This window comes from Megalobrama amblycephala, linkage group LG23 (genome assembly GCF_018812025.1).
Source record: "Megalobrama amblycephala isolate DHTTF-2021 linkage group LG23, ASM1881202v1, whole genome shotgun sequence".
Classification (NCBI taxonomy): Eukaryota; Metazoa; Chordata; class Actinopteri; order Cypriniformes; family Xenocyprididae; genus Megalobrama; species Megalobrama amblycephala.
Genome location: NC_063066.1, coordinates 5,106,834 through 5,124,333, shown reverse-complemented (window position 1 = coordinate 5,124,333; position 17,500 = coordinate 5,106,834). Strand labels below are relative to the sequence as shown.

The 17,500-nt window shown below is 36.3% G+C and overlaps 1 protein-coding gene across 4 annotated transcripts in view; it reads left to right on the top strand.

Moving 5' to 3' along the window:
* The window catches only part of cplx2 (complexin 2), a 31,429-nt gene extending 16,390 nt beyond the window's left edge, over nucleotides 1–15,039 (top strand). For all 4 annotated transcript variants that reach the window (XM_048176596.1, XM_048176598.1, XM_048176595.1 and 1 more), the window contains exons 2-4: nucleotides 668–823; nucleotides 10,086–10,261; nucleotides 11,710–15,039. In XM_048176596.1, the coding sequence (XP_048032553.1) occupies nucleotides 793–823; nucleotides 10,086–10,261; nucleotides 11,710–11,907 (405 nt within the window). In that variant the 5' untranslated portion in view covers nucleotides 668–792 and the 3' untranslated portion in view covers nucleotides 11,908–15,039. The remainder of the gene's footprint in view (nucleotides 1–667; nucleotides 824–10,085; nucleotides 10,262–11,709) is intronic.
* The last annotated feature ends 2,461 nt before the right edge of the window (nucleotides 15,040–17,500 follow it).

The window sequence follows — 17,500 nt, the reverse complement described above, 5'->3', positions numbered from 1 at the left end:
GTAAGTGGAAGCAGATTTATTTAAGCAAATACATTACAGGTTCCAAACAGTTAAACATATATAATATCAGTTTATTCAATGTTGTTTTTATTAATATAACTGCTGTTCTTTAGTATCGAGTCTTGTCTCTTCAGAGTTGTTTGGCTATCATGTAGGGTTGTGGTTTGTTTTAGTTGTGCAGCTCATTTCGTTGTGCTTTGAAAAGCTGAAAGATTTTTTTTTTTGCATATGTTATGGTCAAATGTCCAAACCATGACAAACCATCTCTTGTCTGCTGAAGGAAAGCAAGCTTTTATAAAGGTTCAGGCAACTCCTTGAGATGAAATCTTCAATGACTCTGATAGCGTTAATGTCACGGTGTAGCTGGAAATGTTCAGTGTGTTCCTGTAAGCATTAATTACTTTGATTTTTGTGAGTTTTCAGAATTGACTGTGAATTTATTTTGAGCACCTGCTGTGTGGGATTTGTCTAGAAGCACATAATAACATAAACTTGCAGATATTATGACTTTTTATGTTAGCTTGGTAAAATTTCAACTCAAATATTAACAGATGTGATGGACGAGGTTGTATTGACAATATAGTGATCGATATTATATCACTGTACTCTCAGTATTTCTGATTTACGTTGCATGCTGATCAGGTTTCTTCACTTTTTTGCCCAATAGGTGTGAAGGATTCATCAGGACACAGAAGACTGACACACTGTGGTGGACCGGCAGAATCAGGATCACGGCAAGACTAAATGCAACATCTTCTTTAGCTATAAGAGGACCAGATATCTGAGTGCATCATGGATTTTGTGATGAAGCAAGCACTGGGCGGTAAGTGTCATGTTATCAAACTGGCATATTAGTCTCAGTTTGGTCAAGACCAAGAATCAGATTGAACCAGATATGTTTGTATATGTTGCATTCATATGGTTCATTATTGAACTTTTATTTGACACATTGCAGAAATTGATGACGATGAGAAATTTTTCTTCAGTGTAAAATTAAAATAATCAATTAAATTAAAAACAACAACATTTATTGATAAATAAATAATTGAAACATTAACATTACATTAAAAGTATTTATTAAAGCAATAAGCCCCAAGAAGACGTGGTTTATTACAGTGAATTTATAACAGCTAAGGGGCGTTGTTAGGCATGGCGCGGAGTGGAGGTGTTATAAATTCAAACCACGGCTTCACGGGTTTTATTGCTTTTATAAAACGGTTACCACACAATACAAATATTAAAGCCAAAAAAATATGTATAAATGCAACTTTCATGAAGTAAAATCATTAAAAGCCTTCCTTCCACTGAAAAAATAGTCCCTGACCATGAACAGCAACTGAAGTTACATTTATTATGGCATTAGATGGCGACAAAGATTGTCTTTATGAGCGAATCACTAAGTCACAAAGACTTTTATATTGAAACAACGAACACGAAACAAGACGCAGATGACAAATGCTTTGACTAGCGCTGTCAGTGTCAGCAGGGCACGGGAAAACCCATAAATGTTAAAAGGACAAGATCACAGCGGATATTCAATTTTTTTTTTATGATTTTTTTTATTATGAACTTAGGACTGACCTGAAGGAAAATGTTAAATCTGAATGCAGGTAATACAGTGGTGTTCAGAATTATTGGCACCCTTGGTAAATATGATCAAAGATGACTGTAAAAATAAATCTGCATTGTTTATCCTTTTGATCTTTAATTCATAAAATTAGCAAAAGTCTAACCTTTCATTGAAGAAAAAGAATTGAAAGTGGGGGGAAAGTCACATTATGAAATAAATGTTTATCTACAAAACACGTTGGCCACAATTATTGGCACCCTTTTATTCAATAATTTTTGCAGCCTCCTTTTGCCAAGAAAACAGCTCTCACTCTTCTTCTATAATGCCTGATGAGTTTGGAGAACACCTGACAAGAGATCAGAGACCATCCCTTCATGCAGAATCTCTCCAGATCCTTCAGATTCCCAGCTCCATGTTAGTGCTTCTTCTCTTCAGTTCACTCCACTCATTTTCTTTAGGGTTCAGGTCGGGGGACTGGGATGGCCATGGCAGAAGCTTCATTTTGGGCTCAGTGAAACATTTTTGTGCTGGTTTTGATGTTTGTTTTGGATCATTGTCCTAATGGAAGATCCAACCATGGCCCATTGTTGGATTTCTAGCAGAAGCGGCCAGGTTTTGATTTTTTATCTGTTGGTATTTGATAGAATCCATGATGCCATGTATCTGAACAAGATGTCCAGGACCTCCAGCAGAAAAATAGGCCCACAACATTAAAGATCCAGCAGCATATTTAACCGTGGGCATGGGGTACTTTTTATTCATGTGTGCACCAAACCCATCTGGTGGGTTTGCTGCCAAAAAGCTCTTTTTAAGTTTCATCTTACCACAGAAGCCGGTCCCGTTTGAAGTTCTTGTCTGACAACTGAATATGCTGGAGATCGTTTCTGGATGAGACCAGAGGATTTTTCTTGAAACCCTCCCGAACAACTTGTGGGGATGTAGGTGCTGTTTGATCAATTTTTTTCAGGCTTTCTGAGACTCAAGACTCAACTAATCTCTGCAATTCTCCAGCTGTGATCCTTGGAGAGTCTTTGGCCACTCAAACTTTCCTCCTCACCATGCATTACTATGATTTAGACACTCGTCAGATTTGTAACATCTTTAGTTAATTGGAACTTCTCAATTATTGCCCTGATAGTGGAAATGGGGATTTTCAATGCTTTAGCTATTTTTTTTACAGCCACTTTCTATTTTGTGAAGCTCAACAATCTTTTGCTGCACATCAGAACTATATTGTTTGGTTTTACTCATTGTGATGAATGTTTAAGGGAATTTGGCCTTTGTGTTTCCTCATGTTTATACTCCCGCGGAACAGGAAGTCTCGGCTGGACAATTTCATGTTCATGATCACCCCGGTGAGCTAAAAAAATGTAAATATGAATGGGAATATACTTCAGAGATATTTTACTCATAAAATATTCTAGGGGTGCCAATAATTGTGGCCAAAGTGTTTTGGAGAAAAATATTTATTTCATAATCTGATTTTCCCCCCACTTTCAATTCTTTTCCTTCAATGAAATGTTAGATTTTTGCTAATTTTATGAATTAAAGATCAAAAGGATAAACAATTCAGATTTATTTTTACAGTCATTTTTGATCATATTTACCAAGGGTGCCAATAATTCTGACCACCACTGTACACTCGGTCACTCAATATCTCTCTCGCGATACTCTTCTACATAATGCAGTAAGCTTCAATGAACACAATCAATTGAGAACAAACATATGTATTACGATGCTAAGACAGACATGTTTTCAGGAATTTTACAACGGCTTCGAACACGCCTCAACCAATCAGAATCAAGGGCCGTAACTCTCCGTTTTATAACAGTAGAATAATTCCAGTTAATTTAGATGTTGCCACATTAAAATAAAACTGTTTCAAATCGCCTGTTGTAAGCACAGGATATGCCTGTTATTATACATAATATAGCTCTATGTTTGGTTCTGAGGACTATTATCAGTTTTTATATTTATATAATTATTATTATTTTAAAATATTTATATATATATTTTTAGCATGTGACCAGGAACTGATGACGTTTTTTTTTCACTGTAAAATATGATCGGGTGCAATTAAAATAATTTATTACATAAAAACCAACAGTATTTATTGATAAGTATTACATTAGATTATTTAGTATTAGAATTAATTTAGAAGCTAGCACATTGAAAAAAACTTCTAGCTAGTAATTGAATGCAAGACAATACATCAGCAATATGTTTTTGTAATTCATAGATTTTGAACAATAATAAAACAAAGTGGTTATTGATCTGGTTATAGTTTACTTTATTTGACATTTATTTGTTGTGTGTGTATATAGATTCGCACCGTCCCATTAATATAACTTTGTCTAAAGGTCACTGAGCCCTTAGATCAATTTCATGATTTGGTTTTATCAGCTGAGTGACTATGGGCAATAAAACGAAATGTATTCCTCGCCTTTCAATTCCCTTGAGTGGGCCAAATGTAGCAGATTGACCTTCTGCGTGAGGTTTCTTTAAGAAACTTTTCACTGCACGTTATATTTTACACAGTTCCTTTGGCGTTCCGCATGGATGTCAGATTGTGACTGACGTAAAATGAAATATGAAAGGAATAGCACTTTTAATACATAAAAAAGCTTTGATATGTAAATGTGCCCTAAATTTGATCCTGACATCTAAAATCTTCACCAAATGTGGTGAATTTTACGGTGTTTGCAGCATAGACCTTATAAAATGACATAGCTTAAATTCTGCTCCATAGCTCTGAGGTAATGGAGCATGATTTACTCATGAAAATCATCCATTATTAAACAGACTTTCCCTAGCTAGATTTCTTCAGCCCTTGCAAATTATTCAGAAGCATATAGAATTCCTTCAAGATCCCACAGAGAAGTCACCCCACGCTGCCCTCCGCGTTCAGCAGACTGTAAAAAAAACAACCTTTATGTTTGTTGTCTGTTGGTGTGAAAGACTTTTATTAAAGAAAGATGGAAACAGAAACAGGCATAAAATGTAATAAAAATGTGCTTCAGGACAGCTCTGCTTATTAACCGATAAGGCTGTTGCGTTCATGTGATATTATAAGAGGGCATAATCACACAAAATATCTCCAGATACACTCAGCAACCTCTTATTAATCATTCACAGATACTCTTCTCCTACTGTAAGATTTTTCTTTTTGAGACTGCATTAAAGGCTAGCAGTGCTTATAAAATACAAGTGACCTATTTTACTACTACTACTTTAGTGTTATAAAAAAAAAGTAATTAATATGCTAATTTCCTAAGCTCTGATAATTCACATATCATTAAGAATTAGGCTTTTTCCAGAGATACTGGAATACAGTTCCGGCCGCTGCGCCATCATTATCCAGAGCCCAGATTTGCTCTTCCATCCATATCCATCACTGCTGTTCCTTCCAAGTGCTTTGATGTAAAGCCATGAAGAATCTGATGGAGGGAAGCGGTTCTTTTGTTATGTTAACCACCCTCTGTGTGGCTTTAAACATGACAACAGAAGTACATTCACTGGCCTACATCTCGCTTTAAGCTCTCAGGAGCGGCAATTGCTTTGTGTTTGTAGAACAATTCAAGTGACATGAAAATCTGAAGAATGTTTAAGTCTTTATGCTGTAGCGTGTCTCTTTTTAAATACTTTGTCATATCCCAGTTTAATATGCATAGACAAGTATAATTAAGACATCTGTGGATTTATTTCCCCATAAAGTGTAGCACTGTGGCTGTTTATCATCATCAAAACATTACTGTTTGTTTGAGCATCCCGAATAGCCTGACAACAGGAACATTGGCTCAACCAATGGTGTGAGTTTAGGGCAGGGCTATCGGTTTGATCAACCAATGGCAGAAGGGAGGATCTAGTCATGAATTTTGTTTAAAAAATTTTGCTAGCACAGAAATTATACACTAAGGGGCTGTTTTTCCATTCCATTGCACCACTTTTCCATTGTTTTTTATGTAAACCAAAGCTTCTTAAGCAGTATTTTTGTCTTGTTTTCCAATCTTTTAAACAAGATCAATTTTAAATCAAATGTTATTGAGTTATTGGTCTTTTTATTTAAAGGAATCAAATAATTAAAGGGTTACAAGGGATTTAAGGGAATAAAAAAGAAATATAAACTGTAAAAGTTCCAGGTCTATTGTAGTTATGAAGTTATCAATTTAAACTATTTGAAAATAATATATATTTTTAAAAAAAATATGCACACATTCACTCTTATTCGTATGTCTAATAAGTAAAAAACGCGAGTTGTTTCTTGCCTCGTGAAATTCAGTTATAAATAACATGAATTGTGTAAATAATAGCATATTTTCAATTCAAAACAGTGACTTTCATAAAAACATTTGGATCACTGGATATTACTGTCTGTCGCTGAACCTTTCTATCATAAAACAGTCGCCAAATATTAAATGTTTAGCTGCTTATATCTCACCATGCATTCTTTCACTGCTTAAAGAGGACCTATAATGCCCCTTTAACAAGATGTAATATAAGTCTCTGGTGTCCCCAGAATGTGTCTGTGAAGTTTCAGCTCAAAATACCCCACAGTTCATTTATTATAGCTTGTCAAATTTGCCCCTATTTGGGTGTGAGGAAAAACACAACGTTTTTGTGTGTGTCCCTTTAAATGCAAATGAGCTGCTGCTCCCGGCCCACTTTTCATGCTTCGTTTGCTCAACAACAACAAAGCTGGAGAATCTCACGCAGCCAAAATGAGGATTGTCAGTAACGGTGTTCAGCCTTACATTGTTCAAACCGGAGTCGACACTGATGGAGAGACTGTGGAAGAAGTTACAACTTTTAGAATGAAACTGGACGTTTCTGAATGGTTAGTGGATACATTTATGTAGTTTCTGTGGAGTTGATTCAACTCATCCACTAGCATGTGCTGTCATCTTAATCTTTTGTGCAAATCCAGCGTTGAATTGACCCTCGTTTGTGAAGCAGTCCGGTGTAAAATGACGGCATGTCAACAACACTCTACTACAACAACTCTTCCTCTTCTCTAAAGCAGCCCAACATGGCCTCGCCCCCTTTGTTGTGTGATGTGTTATGTAAATTTTAGGGTTAGTGATATCACCAATCCGGGAAGAAGCTCATTGTAGTCCCTACCAGCCGTTTGTTGTAGTCCTTAAACAGAGAATTCTTTAAAAGAAAATATCAGGGTTAGAAAGTGAATGAAATCATACGGTCCTTGTGCACCATGGGCAACCTGCAGCATGACACATACAAGCACTTTTATGTCAGCTCAAGGTGTCCTAGACATACACACACAGACAGTTAAAGGCCACTTAAAAAGTACACTGTCATTCCTTTCCCCTTCAATGTCATATGGAAGCAATTAAACGCATGTGAAGGTAATGCATAGACCTTGACGTTGGATTTCAAATGCATACTCATGCATAATAAATGACTGCCATTAATAATAAATGAGTGTACAGTTGCTTGTAGAGACACATTACGCACAGCCATTATGCAAATGATTAATGACTTAAAGCAATAGTACAGCATTTGCAACCAAATCTTTCAGCATGTTTCTGAGGCCGTCTGTACCAATTTTCAAACACAGCTGTGCTTTGCATTTTAAAACATATAGTTGAAGTGAACATCGAGGTATATGCAAATATGGGCATTGCTTTAAAGTATTTATTACTGCATTACCCATAATGACCTGCGGCTGTTGTTTGCTGAAACCAAAACATGATGTCGAATACACAGCGTGATAGGTAGAGTCGCACCATTTAAACAGATGGCAGTGAGAGGAGTGGCTCATGCATCATTCTGGTGTCTCTGTTTGCCTTCATCATTTTGGCTCCAGTATATCATCATGTTAGGAATTGTGCAGTGGAAAACGTGATCAGTCTCTCTGGAAATTGTGAAATATATATATATATATATAATTGCACTACCGTTCAAAAGTTAGGGGTTGGTCAAATTTTTGAAGTGTTTTTGAAGTCTCTTATGCTCACCAACTCTGCATTTAACTGATCAACAAAAAAAAAAAAAAAAAAAAAAAAAAAAAACAGTAATGTTAACTAAACAGTAAATGCTTTCTATTTTAATATATTTTAAAATGTATTTTTTTCCTGTCCTGTGATGATCAAAGCTGAATTTTCAGCATCATTACTGCAGTCTTCAGTGTCACATGATCCTTCAGAAATCATCCCAATATGCTGATTTGCTGCTCAAGAAACATTTCTTATTATTATCAATGTTAATCATTTTTGTGGAAACTGTGATACTTTTTTTTTTGCATTCTTTGATGAATAGAAAGTTCAAAAGAACAGAATTTATTTGAAATAGAAATCCTTTGTAACAAATGTCTTTAGTGTAATTTTTTAATATATTTATTGCATCCTTCTTGAATAAAAGTATTAGTTTCTTAAATATCTTACTGACCCCATGCTTTTGAATGGTAGTGTAAATAAATAACTGCTCTCTGGGAAGTCTCTATATATCAGTTTCAGCCATTGAAAACCACTTATAGGTGACTTCTTGTCAGGGTTATTTCTATGTCTGTTTAGTTTTAGAGAATCCCTGATTCTCCCATCCCTGCTGGTCCCATTCAGCTTGAAGTCTCCTGTGTCTCCAGATTTCCCGCCCAGCCTCCCTCTCCTGCCTCCTCTTCTTATAACAGCCAGTTCCTCAGCCCCGCCTCAGCTCCCTTCAGTCCGTCGGCTCTCCCTCTGACACCTCTCCACTGTGTGGATTTACCTCTGGTCTTGCGGTCTCCAAATCTGCCCAGTAAAGAAGATCCTCCGGCTCCGCCTCTAGCCGCTGATCCTGTCACTCCACCTTGGCCTGTTAACCTATTGGCCCCACCTTGGCTCCTTCCTCCCTCGGCTCCACCAGAGACCATCGTCCTTGCAGCTCCACTGGGCTCCAACGGGCTCCCTTGTCCCTCCGGCTCCACCTTCATCAGATGTCGCCCTGCCTGCGCTACGGACTTTCAAGCCATCCGCTGTGCTCCGTCTGGTTCCGCCTTCCCTTCGGCTCTGCCTCGGTCCCGCCAGCTCCACCTCAGTCCTCAGTAGGGGTGGGAATCACAGATTACCTCACAATAGGATACACGATACATGGCTCACGATATGGATAATATCATGATACAGCAATTCTGCGATAATCAATATATTTCTAGATATTCTAGATATAGTTCTAAATCCTATAATGATACATCACAATATCTGTCTAACTATGAAAACAAAATGCAAAAGTGCAGTTTTCAGACTTTGGACTTTTCAAACATGGCTGGGCCGTCTATTATTTTACTCACTCTGCTGTCCACCATCCAGTTAAAAACCTCTTTTTCTTGGGCTAGTTAACTTATGTTCACGTTTCTCTCATTTTTTGTTGAGCGCCACCTTGAGGAGCCATGAAGTAGCTACGCTGGAAGCAGGGAAATCTATTTAGAGAGCCTTATTTTATTAATTAAAATATCGATATTTGGGTCCAGCGTATCGATTCTCTTATCACAACGATATATTGCCCTATCGATATTTTGTCCCACCCCTAGTCCTCAGGCACCCTGGCTCCACTGTGGATGCTTGTCACTGCGGCTCCGCCTCGGGCCTCCAGGACCATCAGTGTCGCCCGGTCTTGCTGGCTCTTCGTCTTCTCATAGGGCTTCAACTTCCACCGGCCTCGTCTCCACCAGTCACCCCGCTGGTGTCGACACCCAAGCCTCTACCATGGCTCCTCCCACCCTCGACTCCACTGTGGGCCTTCGTACTGGCTGTGCTCTGGGTCCCCGCCTGGCTCCTCCTGCTCCTGGCTCCTGCCACCGTCATTGCCGCCTTGGTTTCTCCTACCATCACCTTCTGTTTTCTGCCATTCACCTGGGGGGTTGGGGTTGGGGGGGCATAATGTCAGGGATATTTTGGTTATTTTTGGTTCTGTTTTCCTTGTTCCCATTTGCCTGTGTTCCCTATCATTGGAGGTTGACCTAGGCTGAATCCGAAATCGCCTCCTATACCCTCAAATAGGGCATTATTTGAGGGGGGATGCATTTATGGTGATGTCCGAAACCATAGTGGACGTTATCGAGTGCACTCATTGTATCCCACATTGCACCGCAACAACGAGTGTGTAACCGATGTACACTCAAAGGCTGTCCGAATTCGCTCACTCATTTTCATTCACTCTTTCAAGTGTATTAGTGGACTAACGTAGAGAATAGTGATTGAGGGTTTAGGAGGCGATTTCGGATTCAGCCCTAGCTTCCTAGTGTGTGTCAGTTTGTTCCCTTAGTTACTGATTATCCCCACCTGTGTCTAATTGAGTTCTCTTATTACCACCTGTATATTGGTACTCCTGGTTCTCTTCAGTTCTCTGTCGGTTCTCGTTTATGGTATAGTGATTGTGTTAATCTCATGTGATCTCCTACATGTTTGTTTTGTTTGAAAATATAGTGTCTCTGTTGGATTCTCCTTCACCGTGCGCTATAACAGCCAGCTCGTAACACTTCTATGATGGTAATAGGATTTCTTCGCTTTTGTTTTCTTTGGCACAGGGGCCACCAAAGACATGGGGAAGATGTTAGGTGGAGAGGAGGAGAAGGACCCTGATGCCCAGAAGAAAGAGGAAGAACGGCAGGAGGCGCTGAGACAACAAGAGGAGGAACGGAAAGCCAAACATGCTCGTATGGAGGCAGAGAGAGAAAAAGTCAGACAGGCCATTCGAGATAAGGTACACGTTTCACATTTCCCAACCACTTTAGCTTCTTGTGACAACTGTATAGACTAGAAGAATCGGTAAGCATTGGATCATTTGCTAATTGCTAATCAATTTTGAACTAAAGCAGGATGAAGCCGTTAAACCCCGATTACGGGACTTAATGATTAATGTGTGTGTGGGGATAATGCCTCAAATAAGAATCTCCATTACCCTTTAATGAAATGTCACATTTGCAGGAGGTCTTAATGTCAGCTAATTACAAATAATTTAACAGCTCCTTCTTAAGGGAGGAAAACAGAGTTAGTGTTAGCCGAGAGTATCAGGTCATTACAGGATCATGAATGTAGCAATAAGAACCAGCATGAGAACATCTGGACAAGACGTGATCATATTCAAGCCTAAGAGCCTTAAAAATGTATCAGAACTGGGTGACTTTAATATCCAATATGATAAATATTGTTGGCTCTTTGACGAATTGCCTGATCCTCTTTTGTAAGTCGATTCAGATAAAAGCATCTGCATAAATATAGATCTAAATAGGACAATTAAATCCTACAAGATACATGTTTTGATGTTTCACTTTTAGAATACATTATTGGCAGTGAAAAGCATGTATGTATAATCATGCCTTTAGAATATAAAATAACGTTTCTGTATGGAGTTTTTATCTTGAAACTATAGCAAACCGCTACAATTTAAAACAAAAGAAACAAATAATTAATTAATAATCATATTAAATAACACCAAATGGAAATCTACACAATTTCATAACAGTTGTATAGTCAAATAAGCAATGTCAAAAGGCAATTAAGATAATGTCGCTACCATTTACCATAATCCATGTTATTGATAATAATGATAATCTATGTTTTATATATTTATATAAATATAAACAGTGCATTATATACACCTTTGCATTACATATATATAATTAGTATAGTATAGTACACTACTGTTCAAAAGTTTGGGGTCAGTTAAATTTTTTTTAAAGAAATTCATACTTTTATTCAGAAATGATGCATTAAATTGATCAAAAGTCACAAAAAAAATCTATTTCAAATAAATGCTGTTCTTTTGAACTTTCTATGCATTATATAATCATGAAAAAAATGCATCGTGGTGTCCACAGAAATATTAAGCAGCAAATGTTTAATCCACAATCTTTTGAACAGTTGAGTACATTGTGTAGTATAGCAGAATATAGCATATAGTTTATAATATTATACAGTATATATAGTATAGTATATAGCATATAATTGGCAAAAAAACAATTTTCCTAGTCATGTCAATAATTTTGCATATAGTTGGATCTATGCAATTCATGGTATTTTACCTAATCTCCCATAAATAAGATATAGGCTATACAGTACTATGAGAAATGGCGTCATTTCAACATTCTGAATATATCTTTTTTTCCTATTGTCTAATTATCTTGATATATTTGATATATGTTTATATAGTATGGACTAAAGAAGAAAGAAGAGAAGGAAGCAGAGGAGAAAGCGGCTATGGAACAAGCGTGCGAGGGCTCCTTGACTCGCCCCAAAAAGGCAATCCCAGCAGGCTGCGGGGCAGATGACGACGAGGATGAGGAGAGCATTCTAGACACCGTTCTCAAATTCCTGCCGGGACCTCTGCAAGACATGTTTAAAAAGTAACAGACACAAAGCTGTTTCTGGAAGAAAATGGGTGAGGGGGGATTTTTGCCAAACAGGTGAAAGGCTTTTCACTGCCTTGACGGAATTTTATTTCTACGGATAGAAACGCTAATCATAACCCGACAACGTTTGGTCTTTTCACTGCCATTCAGGTTCAAACTGTTTACACTTTCTAAAGATATCTCTATTTGTTTACTGATCACCAGGGTTTCTGATACTTAGAAAGTTATCTGCCTTAGGTACTCAATGATCAGCCCCACATTAACGGCACATTCCAGGATCTTGATACTGAGCTCTGGCACTGGGAATATGATGGTTACTTGGATTTATTGATCTATTTCAAACACAGTGGGGTCAAAGCATTTTAAAACAGTAGCTTGATATAATTATTCCTTCTTTCACAGAAAACAACAAAAATGTCAGTGAAGTGCAGCTGTAATGCTTTTAGTAGTGTGCATGAGGTCGAAATCTTGCTATAAGATTTGCCGTCATTGATACGTTGGCATTTGTAAAAATGGGAGACGCGGATAAACCGTCTTAGTTGTGCCACGTTAGACCACCTGAATGCAGCCTGGCAGTTCTCATTTGTCTGTGATGTATTGATATTTATTTTATCTTTGTTGTACACTCTTAAACAATAAAGGTTCTTTATTGGAATCGATGGTTCCGTGAAGAATCTTTAACATCCATGGAACCTTTTCAATGCACAAAAGGTTCTTTATACTGGAAAAGGGTTCTTTAGATTATAAAATGTTCTGCACACTAAGAAAAAAAAAATGGAACCCTCCATTTGGAACCTTTATTTTTAAGAGTGTCGTGTGAAATAGAACTTGATTTGACCACAAGTAATATTCACATTTGCCTTGCCAGCAAAAGATCAGGAAAAGCTCAGTATGTACTAGAACTGTGACAAAAACACAGTTTATATTTTTACAAACTGGACGTTTACAATTAAGAGTTATTCAGGAGAATTCAAGATCTGAAAAACATACAGAACTTGAAATACAAGATTCTACAGACTTTTTAGTATGTATTCAGAAGTCAGTCACTGTTTCACAGCACATTTTTTCACTGCCAAAACACACGACAATCAGAAATTAAATGGTCTCGTACAAAAAAAAAAAAAAGTAATAAATTGGCATCAAATTTTTATTAATATCTGCCTCCGCTAAACATTACGTAAAGGTCTGACATGATTCTTAATAATAAAAAAGTTGGTAACTGTTAATGTTAAAAAACAAGGAGGATAAATTTAGTACTGTTGCAGAAAATGGAGGCATGATGTAATTGAAAAGAATCATTTACTAATGAAAATATATACTAAATTAATACTGGGAATACATGAGCTTCATTCACGACAGTAAAAAATACCAAAGAGAGAATTATACAACTTAGTAAAGATGTGATTGGTACACTCTAAAAAATGCTGGGTTGTTTCAACCCAAAATTGGGTCAAATATGGACAAACCCAACCGTGGGTTAAAAATTTAATTAAAAAATTTAACTCGCACTCAAAAAAAATTATAACAACATGTCAACATGTTTCACTCAACTGGGTTATGTTGCATTTAAATAACATTATTTATTCAGTAAACTTAAGTTTATTAGGTTAAATCAATGTCATTTAGTTGAATCAGGTTAACATTCTTAAATTTTGTCCAAAACTATTAAGTTTAAATAGAACATTTATTTACTCTCAACTCAAATGGATTAAGTAAAGTGGTTGAAAAGAATCATGTTGGATTAACTTCATTTACTTAAGTAAACTGAACAAGCATCAAATGTTATTTTTGGCCTACGTAATTGAAACGTCCTTTCAAAATGAAAATATTGAGTTGAGCCAAAATGCAACTGTTTCAAGTCAGTTTAACACAATGCATTTGCGTTTGAATGAGAAACCTAATGGTGTTGAATGAAAATGATCTATTAAATTAACTGAACAGTATCATAAAATCATTTTTTGACTGGGTTGAAACCAGCATTTTTTTAGAGTGTTCACAGTTCAAGAAATGGCATGTTAAATGATCTATTACAACAATACAATGATATTTTGAGAAACCGTTAATATTCTGATCAACAACAATCATTCCTAATGTGAAACTATACCAACATGATCATTTATAAAAATGCTAGCTCATATTCTGCCCAAAATATTCATCTTACTGCTGGCAAATTCGGATGTGGGGTTGCAAATATGATGAAGTTTTTATTTCAGTCATCAATGTCTTCATGTTTTTAAGCATTGCGTAAACACTGCCATTTGATAAACATGTTGGACACATTTTTTGCAGGGGGGGGTTAAATGTTTACATAACTGTTTATGAATACTGGGGTAAAGAGGCAAACTCATTTTGTAAAGTAATGCTCAAATGGCTATTGTATTGCATGGTGGGAAATATAAACCTATAGATAAGTTTTCATTTTGTTGATTACACAAAGTTAGTACTTGTATGTTTTCCAATCAGTCAGATTGAAAATGTGTCCCTTTTTAAACTCTGTTAGCAAACAATTTAACAACAGGAATGTATTCGTACCCATTAGGCTGTTCTGTGATCAAAATGCTTTTAAGATTGTAAAGTTTGTTTAAAAAAAAAAAATCTTAGTAAGAACAGAATGACATACTTTAGAATAACACATGCTACTCTCAAGTAGACTTTAATTTTAGCAGTACGGAGGTATGTTTTTTTTTAAATTAAATTATAAAGAAAGAATGAGATTGACTTTTAAATTTTTGTAGTGCTGAAAGGTTTTTCACTAGTCAAAGCCATATTGTTAGACTGCAATAATTAATGAAAAAAATAATCATCTTGTAGTCATGCATCTGTTACCTGTAAAAAAAAAATATGTTGATATCTATTTAACTCTTCATAGTACATGTCAGAAAGTGTATATACTGAGGTATATGACATTTCCGTGTTTCTGCGTTCTCAATGTAAGTGTGTATTTATGTGCGTCTGTACCTGTTTGTGCTGTAAAATGTTACTTCATGTTATACCTGTTGATGTCTCTAATGTACAGTCTAAAGCAGGCTGTGTCCACTGTCATGAAGATGGTGGAATCGGGATATGGGAGTCCTAATGTTCCTGTATGCATGCAGATAAACTTTGCATTAAATACCAAATCAGAACGTCAGGTTGTACCTGTTTATGTATCTCTGTCCCTGCAACAGAAGCTGCACCCTTTATCCAGGGATTAGTTCCCATCTGTCTGATGGGATATGGTGAATTATCATCAGGCCTATCATTCGGGTTGTTTGGTACGGACAGAACTGAGAGGTCATTTCGAAACCCTTGCTACTGGGTCTAAACTAGGCTCATTTCTAGTCATTTATCATTTGCAACTTGATCTCAGACTAAAAATGTGATGATATAGTTGTATTTCCAATATACCTCTTGGCATAAACATTCATGCAGTGTGTCCTGAGCCACAATGCAGTGGTTCATCCCTTCAAGTCCCCCCAAAATGTATTTGAACACTTTTGGTTGTACTTGAACCATGAATGAATGAATGTCATCGGAAGTGGCATCTGAAAACAATTGATTCTAGACCTAATATTGTTTGATATACATTTAATATTTTGGGTAACACTTTATTTTTCAGTGTCCTTGTTACATGTAGTTATGCATATTACATGCAAGTAACCCTAAACCAAAACTTGGTTCCACCAAAATGCTGGGTTAAAAGCAAGCCAAGTTTGGTGGGAAATGGACAAACCCAGCAATTGGGTTGTTTTAAATCCAACTTGGGTTGTTTTTAACCCAGCATTTTTTTTAATGTATAGGTACTAACCCTGAACTTAACCCTAAACCTAACCATAACACACATAGTTACCTTGTATTGTCCACTATACTTTCTTAGGTAAGTACACTAGTCCACGTACTGTAACATAAAGTGCAACCCCAACTTAATCCTAACCCTGTAGTGAGTACATGTAGTTAATATTACTAAGTACTTGTAATTACACTGTAACAAGGACGTGAAAATAATATATTTTATTATACAACGCAAAGAAATTTGTACATTGCAGCTCACGTGTTCAAATACTTTTTGAGGAGTTGTTTGATTCCCCACAGAATCAAAACACTTTAGGTTTCAATTCCCACTTTATTGATACATTCATCTTTTCATATATGTATCACAGTCATATTTGGAATTTTAATTTATGTAATTTTTATTACATGAATATTACATAATAAACTGGGTAAAAGGGCTTACTGTGTTGGTGATTCTGTAATCTTTAAGATGCTATCGGATGTAGTAGAAAAAAATATAGATTTGAAATTATTTTAATGATGAAATCTGAAGCATATTTTTGGTTGATCATATCAGTTTAATCACTTTATATTATACCTGAATGTTTTCCATTCTCTTAGATATTGAGATATTATCAGTGCTACTATTGTCAAAACTCAAACTGCTTTTTAAAATATTTATTAATTAGGTTGCACAGCGACATTGTTAAAGGGTTAGTTCACCCAAAAATGAAAATTATCCATGATTTACTCACCCTCAAGCCATCCTAGATGTATATGACTTTCTTCTTTCAGACGAACACAATCAGAGATATATTAAAAAAATGTTGCTCCTCGAAGCTTTATAATGGTTGTAAAATGCATCCATCCATAAAAGTAATCCATACGGCTCCAGGGTGTTAATAACTCAGACCTTCTGAAGTGAAGCGATGCCTTTTTTTAAGAAAAATATCCATGTTTAAAACTTTACTAACTTTAATAGCTAGCTTCCGACAGACAGACGATTTGCTGCGGAAGAGTAACCTCTGACCCCACACAATAACGAATGCAGAGGCGCAGAGGAGAGAGCAAAACAAAACACCGGTCACGAATTAGAAGTCGTAGGAATGTTGGAGGATTTTGATATAAGAGAAGACGAGCTTGAGTTTGTTGCACAGCCATATTTGTTTGAACCACGAGACGCGTCTAAGCTTGTGATACTCCAACGTACTGCGTACGGTCGTCCGCCGTAAGCTAGTTATTTGAATTCATAAAGTTTTAAATATGGATATTTTTACAAAAACGCATCGCTTTGGATGGATACATTTTATTTTTGCTTCAAAATGTTGCCCCCATTCACAACCATTATAAAGCTTTGAGGAGCCAGAATATTTTTAAATATATCTCCGATTGTGTTGGTCTGAAAGAGGATAGTCATACAACTAGGATGGCTTGAGGGTGAGTAAATCATGGGATAATAAAAACATTAAATATATAAAAGCTCACTGAAAATCTGCTGATGATTATGATACACAACCATCCAATCCAGAAATATATCATTGAGATTTCAGTGATCTAACATCCTAAAATCCCAGCCTGTGAAATCACATGGGGTATTTTCAAATTTAACCAACATATAAAAGTGTAATGATGCTCTAATTTGTATCCGGAGGCAAACAGTGTCTATGTTAAGGGCTATGTTTCATATTTCCACCATACCTTTCACTTGGGTTGGACTGAACACTTGCACGTTTTAATTTACTTCAGGAATGGAGTGAAATATTTGGAGTGAAATTTTCATTCTTTGCCTGCAAATGCATGATACTCAAACATTATCGCTTTTTACTGCCCATTTTATGTAC